The 20296-nt window shown below is 36.3% G+C and overlaps 1 protein-coding gene across 5 annotated transcripts in view; it reads left to right on the top strand.

Moving 5' to 3' along the window:
• CDC42BPA (CDC42 binding protein kinase alpha) overlaps positions 1-20296 on the top strand; it is a 277597-nt gene that overhangs the window by 237215 nt on the left and 20086 nt on the right. For all 5 annotated transcript variants that reach the window (XM_049776391.1, XM_049776390.1, XM_049776389.1 and 2 more), the window contains 8 exons: positions 3508-3613; positions 5661-5797; positions 7033-7172; positions 8502-8583; positions 11989-12205; positions 13118-13180; positions 14160-14753; positions 17074-17171. In XM_049776391.1, the coding sequence (XP_049632348.1) occupies positions 3508-3613; positions 5661-5797; positions 7033-7172; positions 8502-8583; positions 11989-12205; positions 13118-13180; positions 14160-14753; positions 17074-17171 (1437 nt within the window). The remainder of the gene's footprint in view (positions 1-3507; positions 3614-5660; positions 5798-7032; positions 7173-8501; positions 8584-11988; positions 12206-13117; positions 13181-14159; positions 14754-17073; positions 17172-20296) is intronic.

The following is a 20296-nucleotide window of genomic DNA, read 5'->3' as shown; positions in this document are numbered from 1 at the left end:
GAGAAACAATGCAGGCCAACACCATGCATAGAGAATGAAAACGGCAGCTCTGAGGACCCAAAGAGTGCTGACTACCTATTTAGCCTCTCAGATAAGGAGTTTAGAGAAGAAATATGGAGGATCCTCATAGAACTCAAAGAAAGCATGGATCCATTGAAAGAACCACAAATAAGAATCAAGAGGATATGAAAATAGAAGTCAGAAAACTTTGAATTGAAATAACAGGACGAAAATCTTGATAGGCAAAATGAAAAACTCGCTGGAAAACCTCTCCAACAGAGTAACAGTTACTGAGGTCAGAATTAATAAGCTGGAAGATGAGATGCATAGCAACTACAACTTCATACAACAGAAGAGATTGTAGGAGTATATTCACATGTTTTTTAGCTATCAAAATGATGGCAAAATCAGACAGATTCAGGATTGAATTTTAACTGCCATTCATTTTATACCCATGAAGATTCTACTAAATCTTTCTGCACTTCATCTCCTTAAATTGTGGAACAAATTAATATCTTTTCAGGGCCATTATCTCCATTAAATGGAATGATGAATGTTAAGTATTGGCACAATGTCTGCTTCTTGATTGGACTCAGTTGACGATGGAACTTTTAAAGAGTTAGTGTATAGATCTCCTTTGTTCTATTAAAAATAGAGAGAAACCTCAGTGCTGCTTTAAGAAGTGTTCAGTGTTTCTGAGAGCCTTCCAGAGTAAAATGATTTAAGGCATAACCAGAGCTCATGAATGCTATTTGAAGTCTCTTCCTATTAGGAACCCTGATTCTTTTCCGAGATCGTTCTATTATAATAAAAAGATGGTTGGTTCAGTTTTCTTCTTTTGATTTTTTTCTTGAAGATTCTTTTGTCGTATGTAAGTCACATCTTAGTTGATAGGAGCAGAATTTATTTCTGCTTTTTGGAGCATATCCATGGTGCTCAGATGCTGGTCCCAGCTGTTCTGAGGGATATTCCTGGTAGAACAAGGGATCAGACTCAATGCTCTACCAGCAAAGCTTGTTATCTTCCATTGTGCTCTCTCTCTCCAGTCCTAAGAATGTATTTTAACCAACATTTTTAAGTTTTTGAGTATCCTCTTTAGTTTTTTGTTAGTGTGTTTTAATGAAGTAAGTTTTAAAGTTTTATTGAGATAGTATGCTATTTTATAAGTTTCTTACCAGTATTCACATATTACTGGAATATAAATAATTGGTCAATCTGTTTTGGAAATAACATTTTTGAAGGCATACTATGTGCAAGTGCTTTGCTTACATTAATGCTCATTTAACCTCCCTTTGCTATAGATTCTGTTATGGAAGTCAAAGTGAAACCCAGAGGAATTTGAGTAATTAGCTTCTAAATTAGAGTGGAATATTGATCATTGGGTTTTATTATTAAAACTTGATAGGACTGGGGCCGGGAAGGTGGCGCTGGAGATAAGGTGTCTGCCTTGTAAGCGCTACCAAGGAACAGACCGCGGTTCGATCCCCCGGCGTCCCATATGGTCCCCCCCAAGCCAGGGGCGATTTCTGAGCACATAGCCAGGAGTAACCCCTGAGCGTCAAACGGGTGTGGCCCATAAACCAAAAAAAAAAAAAAAAACTTGATAGGACTTAATTTAAAGAAGAAAGGAGTAGATGAAGAGTTAAAGTCTACATTGGTTGACAACCAAATATATCAGACAGAACCTGGAGAACTTTTTTTTAATAGAATTTTGTATTTATTACTCATTTTTTTTATTTTTTTTTAATTATGAGAACAAAGATGCAAAGAAAGAGGACAAGGTAAAGTTACAGTGGAAGGACAATCACCCATAACATAATTCTCAGAAGAAGTCCCCTTGCTGATATCTTAACTTTGAACTTTCAGCCAAAGAACATTAAAATAAATAAAACAGAATCCATGTACAATTACTTTGTCCCTCAAGTCCCCAGATTGTAACACATTATAATATTTCTTAACAGCACACAAGGCAATCTAAAGCCATAAAACTTACATAACTTCTTAAACATTAGAGGCATAGTATTTTTTACATTTCCATGTACATGCATATTACCCTAAGTTAACCTCAAATTTTAAGTGGTTTTTTTTTTAAGGATTAGAGACAAAGAAGCACAGTAAAAACAGTGTTAGAGTGGCAATTGTTGTTTGCATAGGCCCACCAAAATATGATGGGAATGGAAAAGAATAACCTTGGCCTAAATACAAAGAGACCCGACCCCTGAAGTTTCCTGGCATAAGACCAGCTCTAGGCTCCAGGAAAGCTAGATCGTCCATTCCAAGACATTGTCTGTAGTGCCAACACACTTTTAATTTTCACAGTCTCTGTTCTTGGTATCATGTTTCTGTATTAAATATCCTGAAATCTGCATATCCTACTTTGAAGTCAGGATGTGGAGCATCTCTCGTTTCACCTCACCATTAAACGGCAATGCAGAGAGCCCTGTCCTGTAAGCAGGTCGTTGCTGTTGTTAAGTCTTCTCAGAGTTAAGGGAAGTCTCTTTTGAGCAGGTCGATGTCTGAGGAGTAGTAGGGTCTTCTGTGGTAGAGGATTGCTTCCAGGTGATGTTATAGACAAACCTGGATGTTTCGTGGGTGGCTTCCCTGGTTCAGGGTTGAATGAAAACTGCCCTTTCTTCTGAGGCCTGTGCCAGGTTGTTATGTCAATAGAACCAGGAGAACTTTAAGAACTGAGTTTTCAGTAAGAAATATCAGACTGCCATCTGTTTTCTTGTTTTGGGGCCACACTTGGCAGTACTCAGGACTTACTCCTGTCTCTACACTCAAGGATCATTCCTGGTGGACTTAGGGGGACCATACAGTATGCCAAAGATCAAACTTAGATCAACTGTTTGCAAAGCCAAGACCCTATCCACTGTACTATCACTTTGGCCCCTACCATCTGTTTGTGCAATAATGTTTATGTTTGTCTATTCAAGTACACTACTACCCCTGTCCATGGGAGGAAACAGATTTATTAGTCTGTTATTAATCATTGTTTTTGATACCCAAAAATAAAATGCATGATTTATTGCAAGGATATTAATTTTAAATTACTCTTGTTCTTCCTGAGAACAAGCATATTGAATGTCATTGTTTGTATAATATATAGAATTTCACTCAATTCCTCATTAAAGAATGCATTGAATAATTTGTTAAAATCTTGAATTTTATAAATTTTAAAGTTTGTAAACTGGTACAATTAAAGATAAATTTGACATTTGATCCTAGATCTGTTTCATTTGCTATCTCTCAAAGTTCATTTTGATTCATTAAATTTTTCAAATGTCATTTAAAAACAGTTGTCATTTGACTTCTTATTTGAGCATATTTAGCTCTATTGCCTAGTAAAATTATTTAAACAGCCTAAATAATTTAAAGATATAGTGATAACTTTAAAAAATTTATTCCTTGTTTAGAAAATACTTGTAGTTGTTGGTAGCAGGCATAGAACTTCACATTGTAGAAAATATTTAAAATACTGTATTTTTTTCTTAATTTGTTTTGCAGCGCAAGACTCATCAGTTTTTTGTCAAATCTTTTACTACTCCTACTAAATGTCATCAGTGTACTTCCCTGATGGTGGGTTTGATAAGGCAGGGATGTGCCTGTGAAGGTAAGAACAAAACAATAAGAATGATAAGAAAATGTGATTTTAAAGTCTCATTTATTTGCTCCAAGAGTACTCCTAACTCAAGGGACTCTATGGGTTTATGGAGCCAAACTCTGAGCTGGCCATGTGCAAGGCAAACACACTATACACTGTGCCTCTGATAGTTTATTTTTATTCACCATTTAGTTTTAGAAAATCCAGTGATACTCATCTGAGTTTTAGATAAAAGGTTTGATAGTGATATTGGTAGAAGCTAGGTGTAAGCTGTGAACCAGATTACCTGGGTTTGAATTTCATCACTACTATTGTGGACTCAAGGAAGTCATATTATTCTGGATACACAGAGGCATTAAATAGAGATAATTTTACTTCTTAAATTGTTACAGAAAAACTGAAAGTATTCAGTAGCACTATTAATATTACCTTAATAGTTGTGTGTATGCATGTATACATATATACCTATATATACTTCACTGCATATAATTATTGCACCTTTTTTTAACTCCAAAAATTGGTTTTTAGCCTTTCATTGCATAATCAGACAGGTTAGTAACAAATGATCTTTATTATCAGATTATTAAAGGGGATCACAAAATGGTCAGTCCCATTTTTTAATGCTAAAATGGGCATAAAATCTAGTGATTATGCTGTACAATTCGATCAGTAACTCCCACACTTTCTTTTGTTTTATTGGGGGGTCATACCTGGTGATGCTCAGGAACTACTCCTGGCTATGTACTCAAAAATTACTCCTGTTGTGGCTTGGGGGACATAAGGGATTGTGGGAATCAAACTCTGGTCAGCTGCATTCAAGGCAAAGGTCCTATCCTCTATACCAATGGTCCTCAAACTTTGGCCCACAGGCCACATATTGTATTTATTCCCATTTTGTTTCTTCACTTCTAAATAAGATATATGCAGTGTGCATAGAAATTTGTTCATAATTTTTGTTTTTACTATAATCTGGCCCTCCAACAGTCTGAAGGACAGTGAACTGGCCCCCTGTTTAAAAAGTTTGAGGACCGGGGCCGGCGAGGTGGCGCTAGAGGTAAGGTGTCTGCCTCACAAGAGCTAGCCAAGGATCAGGACCGCGGTTCGATCCCCCGGCGTCCCATATGGTCCCCCCAAGCCAGGGGCGATTTCTGAGCGCTTAGCCAGGAGTAACCCCTGAGCATCAAACGGGTGTGGCCCGAAAAACCAAAAAAAAAAAAAAGTTTGAGGACCACTGCTCTATACTATCACTCCAGTCCCAATAACTCCTAAATTACATTTTATGCCTTTTAAACCCTTGAAGAATTCTTTGTATCAAAAGAATGGTTGGTTAGATTGCCAATTTTGCACGCATTTAATATCCATTATCAGCTTCTTCAAGAGAAAATTGAAGACAGATACCTACTTATATTAAGATGAGGACTTAAAGGCCAGAGAGATAGCACAGTGGGAGGGTGTTTGCCTCGCACGCAGCCAATCCAGGACAGATGGTGGTTTGAATCCTGGCATCCCATATGGTCCCCCGTGCCTGTCAGGAGCAATTTCTAGTGCAGAGCCAGAAATTCTGAGCATTTCTGGGAGTGACCCCCTCAAAATAAAACAAAAAATGAAACAACAACAACAAAAAAAAAGATGAGGACTTAAAAATAACTTTAGAAATTAGTAATTCAAAAATTAAACCAACATACTTATATTCATGAAGTTACACATATTTTTTAATCTGATCATTAATGTTAGCACAGAATGATGATGTTACAATAATAAAAATTGTTTCTCATTCAAATTCTTTTTTTAACCCATTGAAAGTCTTGTTTAACAACTGAATCTGCTCCTTAAATTAAAATCAGCTGCTAAAAGTAATATCAGATATAATGTTCATCAAATATAGTAACCTATATACAATGAGTATTCAATATATTTCTTTTTGGTAAAAAAAATTTTTATACAATGAGTATTCAATATATTTCTTTTTGGTAAAAAAAATTTTATATACAATGAGTATTCAATATATTTCTTTTTGGTAAAAAAATTTTTTATTACATTTTGTTTCTTCCCAAAGTGTGTGGATTTTCATGTCATATAACGTGTGTAAACAAAGCTCCTACAACTTGTCCAGTTCCTCCTGAGCAGACAAAAGGCCCCTTGGGTATAGATCCACAGAAGGGGATAGGAACAGCATATGAAGGTCATGTCAGGGTAAGTATAAGTTTAGATGAATCTTCTAAGGTTTGTTTATGAGTTACAGTAAATTTAAGTCATCTTACAAACAGACTTTTACAGAAAATTAAGTGTTTAATTTTTTTAGTGTTTAATATTTAATAATTTGACTTCGAAATAATTTTTAAATTATAATCTTTAAGCAAAACCTGAAAATATGTTACAAAAATCACATTTTCTGGTTTTGTTTTATAATAAGAAAATATTTTAATTTTCACAAATTAGTCTTTGCACTTGGTTTTCTTTTCTTTTTTGGGGGGAGCACATTTGGTGACGCTCAGGGGTTACTCCTGGCTATGCGCTCAGAAATCACGCCTGGCTTGGGGGACATATGGGTTACTGGGGGATCGAACCATGGTCCATCCTAGGCTAACACAGAGAAGGCAGATGCCTTACCGCTTGTGCCACCGCTCCAGCCCCTTCACTTGGTTTTCTTGCTGGGAAGGTGACATGTTCTTGAAATATAAGACATTATCAAGGTATAATCTTATATATAATTTGAATAATCTTTCATTTTTACATATGTATTACTTTAATTACTAGTGAAAATTAAAATGGAAAAGGAAAGGGAAAGGGAAAGGAAGGATCAAACCAGTCTCATGCATGGCAGCCCTGGCACATTTAAAGATCATTCAGTCTTACAAAAAGAGTGCTCACATTTTCTCAGATTTTGGGAGCAGGGGATTTGGGGCCACACTCAGCAGCACTCAAGGGTTACTCCTAGCTCTGTGCTCAGAAATAGCTCCTGGAAGGCTCTGGGGACCATATGGGATGCCGGGGGTTGGATCTGGACCTGTCCTGGGTTGGCCTCATGCAAGGCAAATGCCCTGCTTTGTGCTATCACTCCAGCCCTTTTCTCAGTTACTATTAATAAATATCTGATTTATCTGCACTTTACTAATAAAGTAGTAAACTTATAGCATGAATATTATCTATTCTATTATTAGCTTTCAGTTTTTAGTATGTTTTTTGTTTGGGGGCCACATCCAGCGACGCTCAGGTTACTCTTGGCTCTGTGCTCAGGAATCACTCCTGGAAGCCTCTGGAGACCATATGAGATTGTCAGGGATCAAACCCAGGTCAGCTTTTGCAAGGCAGAAAGCCTGCCCTCTGTGCTATCGCTCTGGCCCCAGTCTTTCAGTTTATGACTATTTAAAGGATCTCAGATATATTCTAATTTGAGTCTTTTTTGTTTGTTAATCTCTAAAACTAAGATCCCTAAACCAGCTGGAGTGAAGAAAGGATGGCAAAGAGCTTTGGCTGTTGTTTGTGACTTCAAACTCTTTCTGTATGATATTGCTGAAGGAAAAGTCTCTCAACCCAGTGTTGTAGTCAGTCAAGTGATTGACATGAGGTAAGATTTCTAAAAGAAAACTATTTGTACCTTTATAACATAAAATAAGAAAGGTATTTATTTTTTGAAATTATATTATCTTATAGGAAAATTAGTTGATAAATGTGAGTGTATTAGTGCTGGAAGTGAGAGGAATATACTAGTATTTTAATACACTAGTCCAAATAAAAGATTGCTGAGATATTTTTTTTAACTTTACTGACTGATTGATTGATTGGATTTTGGGCCACACCCGGTAGCACTCAGGTGTCATTCTAGCTCTGCACTCAGAAAACACCCCTGCCAGGCTGGGGAACCATATGGGATGCCGGAAATTGAACCAGGTCCCTCCCAGGTCGGCCACATGCAAGGCAAATGCCCCACTGCTGTGCCATCTCTGTGGCCCCAGCTCAGATATTCAAGGTCTGATGTGTGGCATTTAGGTATCATAAAAGTTTCACATAATTCCATTGTGAAGAAAGACTCCAAATCAGTCAAAATTTTGGACTTTATAATGAATCAGTAAATGTTCAAGTTTACTTAAACCTTTCAATATTTCTGGTATCATTGTCACGTTTATTCCATTTTCCTTGAATACTCCCTTTATCTCACCCTATATATACTGAGCATTCTCTAGAGAAGGATCTTAATTTACTTCCTTAGCTAGCTTCAATCACCATCACTTCTACTTTAATGGCTCCAAATATAAATGTTTGGTACAAGTATTTCTCCAGCACTCTAGCTGTGGTTCATAGTAACCTTTTGAATAGCTTTCAAACATATTATGTTCCCCATTAATTGCCCAAAACAGCAAGGAAAATCTGGCATAGCCTGCTATAGGGATTTATATATAAGAATAGAGAGAGAAGAATTAAAAATTAAACTAAGATGTCACATTTTATAAGACCAAAATAATAATGATACCAATAACCAAATTAAGGAAATTACAAGAGTAAATTTACTAGGAGGTAATACTGTTAGAGGGAAAGCAAGAATATAATGATAGATGAGCTGTGTTCAGGGCTCCTGAAGTGAGAGGCAGATGGTCCAAGTAGCTGGAGACTCTGCAACCTGCAAGGGTTCAAAGACCAGTTTCACATGCAAACTTAGAGTCCTTCTGAAAGGTAGGTTATCAGTAATTTTTACCTCTCCTACCTTGTAAGTGTTTTCTCCTGATAAATTTCTGAGGCACTGTCAGTTAATATATCATAATGGAAAGAAAAAAATTCCTGAAAATTTCTATTTGAATGTTTTATACAATTAAAATTTGAGGTTTGCTTTATGTGTTAGAGATATACCCCCAAACCAATCAGAGCTACCTATCACTTTTAATATTCACTTTTCCTTCAGAGATGAAGAATTTTCTGTAAATTCAGTCTTGGCTTCTGACGTTATTCATGCAGGTCGAAAAGATATACCCTGTATATTTAGAGTAAGTATGTCTTTCATAATTTGATGATGTATTATTTAAGTGAGTATGTTTTTCCTCTTTATTTAGATGATACATAAATGTGTTCATAACTTTATCATGAATTTAAATGAGTGTTTTGCCTTTTTATTTAGATAATACATGAATGTATTTGTGTGTATACAGATACATGTTTAGAAAACAGAAATGCTTATTTTTTAATACAATTTTTCTCTTGGGTAATATTTTCCTGAGTCAGAGCTCAGTTTTTAAATAAGCACCACCTCTTAGAAATTAATATGAACTTTTCAAGGTTTTGAAATATAGAGGTTTCTTTTAGATATCTCATTCCTGGGGCCAGAGAGATAGCACAACAGTAGAGCATTTGCGTTGCACACGGCCAACACAGAATGGACCCCAGTTTGATTTCTGGCATTCCATATGGTCTCCCGAGCCTGCCAGGGGCGATTTCTGAGCACAGAACCAGGAGTAATCCGAACACCGCTGTGTGTGACCCAAAAAAACAAACAAAAATTACATTCCCAAAATAATCATGCATGTTTCAGTTCTATTGCTTTATAAGTCTCCTCCCAAACTTAATTACTTTAATCAGCAGTGATTTATTTTTCACCACAGTATGGTAAAAAAACAACTGTATAGTTGTTATGCTATTCGCTAACTGAAGTTGTTCTGTGACTACATACAACTTTTTAGTCTGGAATATCCAGAATAACTATGCTCTTCCATTTGAGGCCTCAGTGTGCTATTAATTGGGTTGGCATATCCATTTGTGTGAGAGAGAGTGAGTGTGTGTGTGTGTGTGTGTGTGTGTGTGAGAGAGAGAGAGAGAGAGAGAGAGAGAGAGAGAGAGAGAGAGAGAGAGAGAGAGAGTGCATGCGCACGCATCTCTTCATAATTTCTCTAGTCAGTGTCTGGGTTCTCTGGCTGGCTGGCTTCCATTGGGTTGGCATATCCATTTGTGTGAGAGAGAGTGAGTGAGTGAGTGAGTGAGTGAGTGAGTGAGTGAGTGAGTGTGTGTGTGTATTGTATGCACGCGCGCATCTCTTCATAATTTCTCTAGTCAGTGTCTGGGTTCTCTGGCTGGCTGGCTTCCAGGAGAATAAAAGAAGTTGCCTGGCATTTAAGATTTAGTTCTGAAACAGGTATCACAGCCCTCTGTACTCTTGTTCATTGAATCAAGTCATGAGTCAGCATCAGTTGAAGGGGAGAGAAAATAGACTTTTTAACAAAAGTGGAATTCTATGGGAAGGATTATTGGTAGTCATCTTTGGCAGCTCTCTACCACAGCACAAGTTTGAATTGGTAAATTCAACAAAAAAGGTTAAAAAAATGGACTACTGCCCTAATGTTATGTCTATATGTTGAATAAATTGTGCATATGACTCTGGCATGTAAGGAAGGTCTGACAAACATGATACTTTATCTTGTTCCTAGACCAGCAACTGCTAATTTTCTTCCCTGCCACAAAGAGAACCTACAGAAACCCACCTCCAAGTGATTTGCATAGTAGGATTTTTCTTGCACTGATGTTTAAGCTACTTTTTTTTTTGGTTTTGGTTTTTGGGTCACACCCGGCAGCGCTTAGGTGTTTCTCCTGGCTCTATGCTCAGAAATCGCTCCTGGCAGGCACAGGGTACCATATGGGATGCCAGGATTCGAACCACCGTCTTTCTGCATGCAAGGCAAATGCCCTACTTCCATGCTATCTCTCCAGCCCCTGCTTAAGCTACTTTCAACAAGGGATTTGTGTAGATAATTTAACTGTATTCTAATTATGAGTGCTATTTGTATTATGATCACTATTATTTAAACTATCTCACATAATCTGATCTTCTTAATATAATTTGTATAATTGTTAGAAAGTTCCACAATGGAGCGAAAATTTCTAGACACCACAAAAGGACCTAGGGGAGAGTAAAAGAATATGTACGGAGCCAATAGTTATTCCTGTGACAGTATACTTCAAATGCGTAGAAACCCTGTATCTCTTAGGCCAAGGGAATTCCCTTTCTAATCTCCCCAATATTTACTGTGCCTATGCAAAAAAAAAAGAAAAGAGAGAGAGAGAGAGAGAGAGAGAAGCACAAATTAATTATTTTTGGTTTTGTTATTGTTGTTTGTTTGCTTTTTTCCCCGTGTGTGTGTGTGTGTGTGTGTGTGTGTGTGTGTGTGTGTGTGTGTGTGTGTGTGTGTGTGTGTGTGTGTGTGTGCGTGCTTTGTTTTGTTTTTTTTATTTCAGGACCGTGGTTATTGTGTGATTATTGTCTTTATTGCTGTGGTGCTTTTAAAGTTTTTAGTTTTTGGGGTTTTTTGTTTGTTTGTTTTGGTTTTTGGGTCACACCTGGCAGCAGCTCTCAGGGGTTACTCCTGGCTCTACACTCAGAAATCGCTCCTGGCAGGCTCGCGGGACCATATGGGATGCAGGGATTCAAACGGCTGTCCTTCTGCATGCAAGGCAAACACCTTACCTTTATGCTATCTCTCCGACCCCTCAAGTTTTTTGTTTGATTTATTTTTGTGTGTTTGTTTTTTTGTATTGTTGTTATGTTTTTCTTTCTTTTTCCCTCTCTTCTCTTAAATTGATATTTATAGCCTCTAAAAGGACTCCTCCCTTTTTTGCTTGTTTGATTTTTGACCCATTTTATTTTTTTTCTTTCCTTCAAACAGAACCACATATATTGAACCATTCTGTTCCACCTCACAAATTGAGGGGGAAATAATGGAGGGTACCAAAACCAAACAGTCTTATGAATATTAAGTAGAAATAAAAAAAAAATTATCAGACTTAAACACCAAATCTAAAGCCAACGACAACAGAATCGATAGCCATTCTACAACAAGCTAGACACAGAGGGACCACTTATACTAGCAGCCCAGGGGGTAAAGGAGGGGGATATCGGATGCATGCTGGGCAAAGCGGTGAAGGGAAGACAACATTTGTGGTGGGAATGCCCCTGATTCAATGTTGCTATGTACCTAAAATATTTAGAAAAAAGAGAGAGGAAAAAAAAAAAGAAAGTAATGGGTATATTTCTGAGAGGTAAATCTAAAATATTGAGAGGGTTAAATACTTGTAAAATGCTTGACCAGTGCCTGTTCTTAGTAATTATTCAATAAATGTCAGTTGCTGATATTATATGAGATGAGTATACAATTTGCATTTTAATGACAGTATTTTGGAATGTTATAGCAAAGAAAGTAAAAGTGATAGTAACAAAATGATATCTTTGCTTGATTGTGAAATCATAATACTAAAAATGGTTCTTCTGAGTAGGAATAACTAGGCTTGTTAAAGGTATTATTTCATGAATGCTCATTTTGTTGACTATTGCTAAACTATCATAAGCATAAAACTGCCTTAAAGGGCATCAGTTTTCTAATATCATGAATCTTGATTATTTGTTACAGATCACAGCCTCGCAGCTCTCAGCGTCCAGTAACAAATGCTCAATCCTGATGCTAGCAGATAGTGAGAATGAGAAGAATAAGTGGGTGGGAGTTCTGAGTGAATTGCAGAAAATTTTGAAGAAAAACAAATTCAGAGACCGTTCAGTATATGTTCCCAAAGAGGCTTATGACAGTACTCTACCACTCATTAAAACAACCCAGACAGCTGCAATCATAGGTATGAATTTATAAGTTATTTTATTATCATTATTTATTAATATGCCTTATTAATTAATTGTTTATTAATATACTGAAGAACTGACATTTATCTAAGGAGTCCTCAATATTAATCATGTCATATCTCAGAGGCTCAGTAAATGTTTATTGAATGAATCGAGGTTTGTCCTTCAGTAAACAAGAATAAATACTTCCCATTCTTTCTTTCTTTCTTTCTTTCCCAAAAGGAACAGTGCTAAAAATTAACCTATTCCTGAATCAATTTTAAACTTGTGTGACTTAAAACAAGTTTTTAATTTCTTAAAAGTACAGGTTTTCTCTGTAAGTGTAGACTCTTTTAAATAGGTTATTGGGAAGATTAAGGTAAACTTTGTAATATACAAGTGTCATTCATAGGAAAATCCCTCAACAAATGGCAGCTTTTGCACCTAGAACTTTACATTTTTACCATATTCTTAAGTAGACATCCACCTCTTTCATTATTTTCTATTTAAATGAAATTTAAATGAAAATTTAAATAGCATTCACAATTTTTGACTACAAAAATAAGGAAAGAAACTGAATCCGAGACACGTTTTTATTGAATCAAGATTTGCTTCCTTTTGTAAATATTAATATGGATTATTTTAATGATTGTTCTAGTTAAGAAGATCTGAGATCATATATGCTACTCTGTCTGGAAGAAAATTTAATAATTACAAATTGTTTCTTTTCAGGAATCATTCCTTTCATGGCTCAGGGATCTATATGGGTGTTGGGACATGAACTGGGATTAATCACATTCAGAGCAAGCACCCTGCCTATTGTACTATCACTTTTGTCCCGTAGTAGATTTCTTTATGTTTTATTCTACGGGTTTTACAGAGGATATTTTTACCCATTTTAAAATGTTTCATATCTATGTCTTATACAGATCATGAAAGAATAGCTTTGGGGAATGAAGAAGGTTTATTTGTTGTGCATGTCACCAAAGATGGTAAGAGAAAACTTAATTTGCTGTGGAATGATTTAGAACTATATTTCATTAGAAAATTCTAAATTCCATATTGAAGTTTCTAAAAAGAGTGAGATTTATTTTATTTTGTCTATAAATTCAAGATTCCATAATTTAATATTTATAAGTCAAAAGATAATTAGTAAACTTTTATTAACCCTCCTGACCCTTTTTCTCCTATGTACTGAAAGTTTCAAATGCATATTGTTTTTCTTGTGTCAATTCTTTTTCTTTCTTTTATTGGTTTCTTTATTTGGGGAGAGGGGAAATACAGCCAGCAGTGATCAGGGGTTACCCTTGCTCCATACTCATGAATTCAGGGGGCCACATGGAATGCCAGGAATTAAATCCAGATTGGCCACGTGCAAGGCAAATGTTCTGCTCATTGTACTATCACTCTAACCCCTCTTGAGTCATTTAATTTTATTTATATCTTTAGTTAATATGAGTTACTGTGTTTTCAATAATAAGAAACTTCGGGTAAAGTTTCTTAGAATTTAGTACCAATAAAAATATTTTTCTTGAAGATACCACATACAAACTCTTTGCCTTGACTTCCAGGATCTAGTGCTGCGGCCAGAGTGCTAGTACATTGGTTTAAAGCTCTTTGCATGTGGCAGACCTGAGTTTGATACCCGTCATACCATACATTCACCAATACCACAAGTAGTAATTACTGATTGCAGAGCCACAAGTAATCTCTGAGCACTACTTTTTGTGACCCAAAAACAAAACAAAACAAAAAAAGAAATCTTAGTGCTGAAATTATTAGTGTCTTACTATATAGGCAGATTAGATTATCTTATAATAATAGTGATAATAATCATGTCTCCATTTGATTTCTGATCTTTCTTCTTTGTATGTATCTTTATTATAAGTTGGTATACCACCTTTTTTATATAATTGAGATATGACTAGTTAACTACAATTGTATTCAGCACATTATTACTGCTTTGCACAGAAATTATTAGAGTTGGTGACAACAAGAAGATTCATCAAATCGAACTCATTCCAAGTGATCAGCTTGTCGCTGTGATCTCAGGACGAAATCGTCATGTACGACTTTTTTCTATGTCAGCTTTGGATGGGCGTGAGACTGACTTTTATAAGCTGGCAGAAACTAAAGGCTGTCAGACTATAACATCTGGAAAACTACATCATGGAACACTCACTTGCCTGTGTGTGGCCATGAAAAGGCAGGTCCTCTGTTACGAACTATTTCAGAGCAAGACCCGTCACAGAAAATTTAAGGAAATTCAAGTCCCATATAATGTCCAGTGGATGGCCATCTTCAGTGATCAACTCTGTGTGGGTTTCCAGTCAGGATTCCTTAGGTATCCTTTGAATGGAGAAGGAAATCCATCCAGTATGCTGCATTCAAATGACCACACACTGTCATTTATCGCACATCAGCCAATGGATGCCATCTGTGCAGTTGAGATCTCCAGTAAAGAATACCTGCTGTGTTTTAACAGCATTGGGATCTACACTGACTGCCAGGGCCGGAGATCCAGACAACAGGAACTGATGTGGCCAGCAAATCCTTCTTCTTGTTGTAAGATTTTCTTACTTTTAATAGTCTTCTCTGTCTCATTTTTATTCCACTGTCCTATATGAATGCATTACTCCTAATAAGTTCTATTTCTAAGGTGTACTTAAGGTTTTCCTAAAATTAAGTTATGTTATTTCTGTGCACATAATTAAAGCTAGTTTTTTATAGAGTATTTTATTTAAGGATTTTTTCACTGTTGTATATTGGAATGATCATAGCGTAGTTATCTTTATGGTTCCCCAAAGTATAGTGCTTGTTGAATATCAGTCTAAAAGCTTATTCTTTAGAAATAATTACTACATGAATTATTTAATCAGGTTATTTAAAAGTATACTATACCATCTCTTAAAAATGTTACTCATTTTTCCTTTCTTAGGTAGATATTTTAAACTTATAATAGGTAGCTATTTTAAACTTTCTTATTCTACTCTTCCAAGAAATATTAAGACATTAATAAATTACAAATATTTATGTGACTATTATAAGTGCTAATAATGAAAAAACTTACCCCTGTACAATATAGAGTTGAAGTAAAACAGATTCATGACAAAACATGAAGTTGCAGTAGATTACAAGGAGTATGATGATAGAAGCATATACAGAATTCTATAAAAACTACTTAGAAAAAATATTTTTTTTGTCTTATATTGTCTTATAAAAAATATTTTTGGACCAGAGCAATAGCATACTGGTATAGTGTTTGCCTTGCACACAGTTGATCCAGGATGGATGCAGGTTCGATCCCAGTATTCCATATGGTCCTCTGAGCTTGCCAGGAATGACTTCTGAGCACAGAGCCAGGAGTAACCCTGAATGCTGCTGGGTATGATCCAAAAACTCAAAAAAAAAAAAAAAAAAGTTTTTGGAGGGAGTCAAAGCAATAGCAAAGCATGTAGGGCATTTTTGCCTTGCACACAGCTACACAGGTTCAATCCATGACATCCTTTATGGCCCACCAGGCCTGCCAGGAATGATTTCTGAGTAGGAAATCTAAGAATATCCCTAGATTAGGAGTAACCCCTGAGCACCGCTGGGTTTGGTCCCCAAACAAAGTTTTTTGTAGAAGATAACTTGAATATGTTTAAATACCAAAAGGAATTAGCTCCTTGGAAAGTAGGAAAAAATTATGTGGTGAACATTGGAAATAGATTTAGTTCCTTAAAGCTAGAGAGGATAAATTTTTAGAATCCACTGGGAAAAAAATCTTGGGAAAGAAAGCATGAAATATCTTCCAGTATAATAAGGGTAGGAAGACTGATGAGTTCATTTAGTAGAGTCAAGTTTAAAGTTTCAGTGTAATAACTTTAGGAGTACCAGGCATGCTCATGACAGAAAAATTACATGCTCTAGATTAAAAGAGCAAAAGAAAATTACTTCTAATTCTACCCATCCAGGTTGAAATTGTTTCTTCTGAAATGTTTAGTAAATATTTAGCATGACATCATATTTAGAATGAATGTTATTTTGCAGTCTGGTTAGATAATTCTAGTTTTGGAGCTAGGGAGATAGTTCAGCCATCAAAAGCATGGAATGGCATGGCATGGCCTTATATATGCTGAAACCCAAGTTGAGATCCAGACATCATATAACCCCAGCTCCACAGGGCTAGAGCTTCCATTAAGGCTTCTGATAACTCTAGTGATCTCAGCAACTCTGGGTCTGAGCAGCACCATATTGCAGAGCCCACATTAAACTACCCAGCCTAGAGTACTGCAGGAATTGACTCCTAGGTCCACTGTGCACTGCTTTGGAGCTTTCCATCTTAAAAAATTTTTTTTTAATTCAAAGTATTATTTCTGATATGGAGAAAGAATTGGAAATATATGACTTTTACATATGACTTATTATTAGCTCTGCTAATAATTTAATTTGTGAGTTTAATTGAAGTTAAGCATTTAATCTCCTTGCTTTTCACTAGTTGATGATGTTCATTTGTTCAGTTAGTGTATATTAAACATCTGCTGGAATTTTCAGACTGTGCCAGGTATTTTGTATCTTTACTTTTTCTAAGTTTGCTTCACTGTCAACTGGAATCAAATACTTTCAAATGTAAAGGGAATCCTTCCTTCACATCTTCTGTTTAGGGAAAGGAGGGACCTTTGTACCCTTAGAATTAACAGAGATTTCTGATTATGGTATAAAATTTGACTGCTGGAATGTCCATTCTTCATATAAGTATTGTTTTCCTTTTACCTCATAAAATTTACTCTCAGGATCTTAGTAGGTTTTCATAAACATGTTTTTTTAGCATAAATCTTTCAAAATATCATGAGCTAATAATCAAAAGTCCTCATCCTGGTGTTTCCTCTTTCCCTTCTCCCAGGTTACAATGCACCCTATCTCTCAGTGTATAGTGAAAATGCAGTTGATGTTTTCGATGTGAACTCCATGGAATGGATTCAGACTCTGCCTCTCAAAAAGGTACCTTCTTGTAAAATAAATCTGACACTTTGTAACATCACTCCACACTCTATTTTTCCAACCCCAGGATGATGATTTTCTCTATTCTCAATATAAAATTCACCAGGGCTGGGGAGGATGGAATAAAATCCAGTTGGACTTTTACATATTAAAGGGCTAGTGAAAAGGAAAATGGAAATTGTGGGAAAGACTTTGTTTTGGGTTAATAGCTGGGTTTCATCTAACTATTCACCCTTTCTGTTTAAAACAAAACAAAAAAATATTGAAAAGGGCTACAAAAGTTTTTTTCTAAGGTCTAAGCAAACTTAAGAGTTTGAGTTTAAGTGAAAAGCTAAAATAACTATTTTTCACTATTTTTCACTTATTCACTATTTTCAGTAATGTGTAACAAATTTAGAGTTGGCTAAAGTGAAAACCGAAACAAAAATTAAGCTTGTAGAGTTTTGATGATGATCATAATGAAATCTATACAGTTGTTTAATTAGATTCAAAATTAACTATATAATTAAATGTTATATACTTAAAATTTTTTAATTCAGTCTGGAGTGATAGCACAGAGTGTAGGATGTTTTCTTTGCTCATAGCTATCTTGGCATTCTTTATGGTACCCTGAGCACCACCAAGAGTAATTCCTAAATGCAGAATCTGGAGCACCTCTGGAGTATTGCTGGATATGACCCAGAAATAAACCACAAAAAAACCTACAATTTGATGTAACTTAAGTTTTTAAATGAAACTGGCTAATTGTATAAGTAACCATTCTTATTACCATTAAGTTTTACTTTATTGGGGCCGGCGAGGTACCGCTAGAGGTAAGGTGTCTGCCTTGCAAGCACTAGCTAAGGACCGGGGTTCGATTCCCCCAGCATCCCCTATGGTCCCCCCAAGCCAGGGGCGATTTCTGAGCGCTTAGCCAGGAGTAACCCCTGAGCATCAAACAGGTGTGGCCTGAAAAACAAAATAAACAACAAAGAAAAAGTTTTACTGTATTATAGCATTCACATGAATATTATCATATTGAATAACTGAAATGTATCTTGCAACCTAAATGTCCGAGTCATCTCTTTAGACTAAGAATTTTGGGTTGGAGGCAATAGCACAAGGGTAGGGCATTTGCCTTGCATGTGGCGGACCTGGATTCAATCTCCAGCACCAGCATCCCATATGGGCCTGCCAGGAGAGTCATTTCTGAATGCAGAGTCAGGAGTAACCCTTGAGTGCTGCCAGATGTGAACCAAAAAAAAATTTTTTTTAATGAATTTCTGAAAGGATATATAATTATTCTTATGTAATGGGCAGGGGAAGGGAATTTGGCCACATCAAGAAATGCTCAAGGAGGTGCGGGAGTGTGGGTATTGTGTTTACCTTGCATAAAGCTGACCTGGTTCCATCCCTGGCATCCCATTTGGTCTCCCAATTCTACCAAGAGTGGTTTCTGAGTGGTTTCAAGAGCCAGGAGTAACCCCTGAGTGCCACCAGCTATTAACCCAAAACAAACAAAAAGAAGTGCTCAAGAGCTTTACCTGACTCTGTCTGTCCTCAGGAATGACCCCTATAATGCTTTTGGGACCTGTGCTAAAGATTCAAATTAGGGTTAGCTGCCTATAAGACAAACACCTTATGGTCTGTACTATCTTTCCAGCTCCTGTTATTTTTAATCTTGTCAGAGAATATTTTCTGGGCTAGAAAACTGATAAGTAGTGTGAAGACTTTTTTAACATAGCATGACAAAAAAAATCAAGATTTCACATTACTAATAAAAACATCACATTTTCCTCTACTATTTCCCTTTAATAACAAAGAAAATATGTGAAGCATAGCTATTTTGTAAAAATGAATGTTAGTAGTTTTGTATAGATATTGCACATTATATGTAGTATATATCATTTATTAAAGGACAGAGTTTAGAGGAATAGATTAAAATACCAAAGATCATAATTCAAAATAAGGCCCAATTTTAAATTATATCATTTAAAAAGCTTGTGGTTGGGTCTAGAGTAATAGTACAGCAGGAAAGGTGTTTGCCTTGTATGGGGCCAACCTGGGGTTTGATCCCTAGCATAACATGGTTCATGGTGCTCCAGCCCCTGAAATTTTTTTATATATTGTAGACACAATACTGGCAACAAGTGTGGTAATTCTTTTTCCATGTTCATAACCTATATATTTCTATAAAGTGTTGTGCTTGAAAATTGACTACTATAAAATAACAGTAAAGTTATTGTTTTATTAAAAGTTTGTTATACATTTCGATGTAATCATCTGTATCATTGGGGGTTTTTGTTTGATTGTAGTTTTTTTTGGGGGGGCCCATACCTGGTGATGCTCAGGGGTTACTCCTGGCTCTGCACCCAGAAATTGCTCCTGCTTGGGAGACCATATGGGATGCCAGGATCCAACCGACGTCTGTCCTAGGTCAGCCACATACAGGACAAACGCCCTACTGCTATGCTATTGCTCCGACCCTTTGGTTTGATTTTTTTGTTTGGGTTTTTTTGATAGTTATTGTTACTGTTTTTGTTTTGGGGCCACCAGGGGAAGTGCTCAGGGATTACTCTTGGCTTAGTGATCACTCCTGCCAATGCTTAGGGGTTTATATGGCAATTACTCTGCTCACTATTTCTCTGGCCCCATGCAGTCAACTATATTATTATGATAATGATGTTGATGATTATCCTTTATGTTTACCTTTAATTTCTGGTTTAAATACTGGCTATCTCAAACCCATTAAAATAAAAACTTGATTTTTCCTTCAAAAGTTTCAAAGTTTTGCCTATCACATTCAGGTTTTTAATACATATGGATTGATTTTGGAATATTATGCAAAGTGGAGATACAGTTGCATCTGTCTCAAATAAGGAGCTACCACATGACTTTTTTTTTTTCTTTTTGGTTTTTGGGCCACACCCGCTAACGCTCAGGGGTTACTCCTGGCTATGTGCTCAGAAGTTGCTCCTGGCTTGGGGGACCATATGGGACACCTGGGGATCGAACCGCGGTCCTTCCAAGGCTAGCGCAGGCAAGGCAGGCACCTTACCTTTAGCGCCACCGCCCGGCCCCTCTCACTTTTTTAGTTTTTTTTTTTGTTTTGTTTTTTGGGCCACACCCAGTGATGCTCACGGGTT

The sequence above is a fragment of the Suncus etruscus genome, chromosome 7 (assembly GCF_024139225.1).
Source record: "Suncus etruscus isolate mSunEtr1 chromosome 7, mSunEtr1.pri.cur, whole genome shotgun sequence".
Taxonomy (NCBI): domain Eukaryota; kingdom Metazoa; phylum Chordata; class Mammalia; order Eulipotyphla; family Soricidae; genus Suncus; species Suncus etruscus.
Note: the sequence above shows the minus strand (reverse complement) of the source record. Positions and strands in the feature narration are given on the sequence as shown.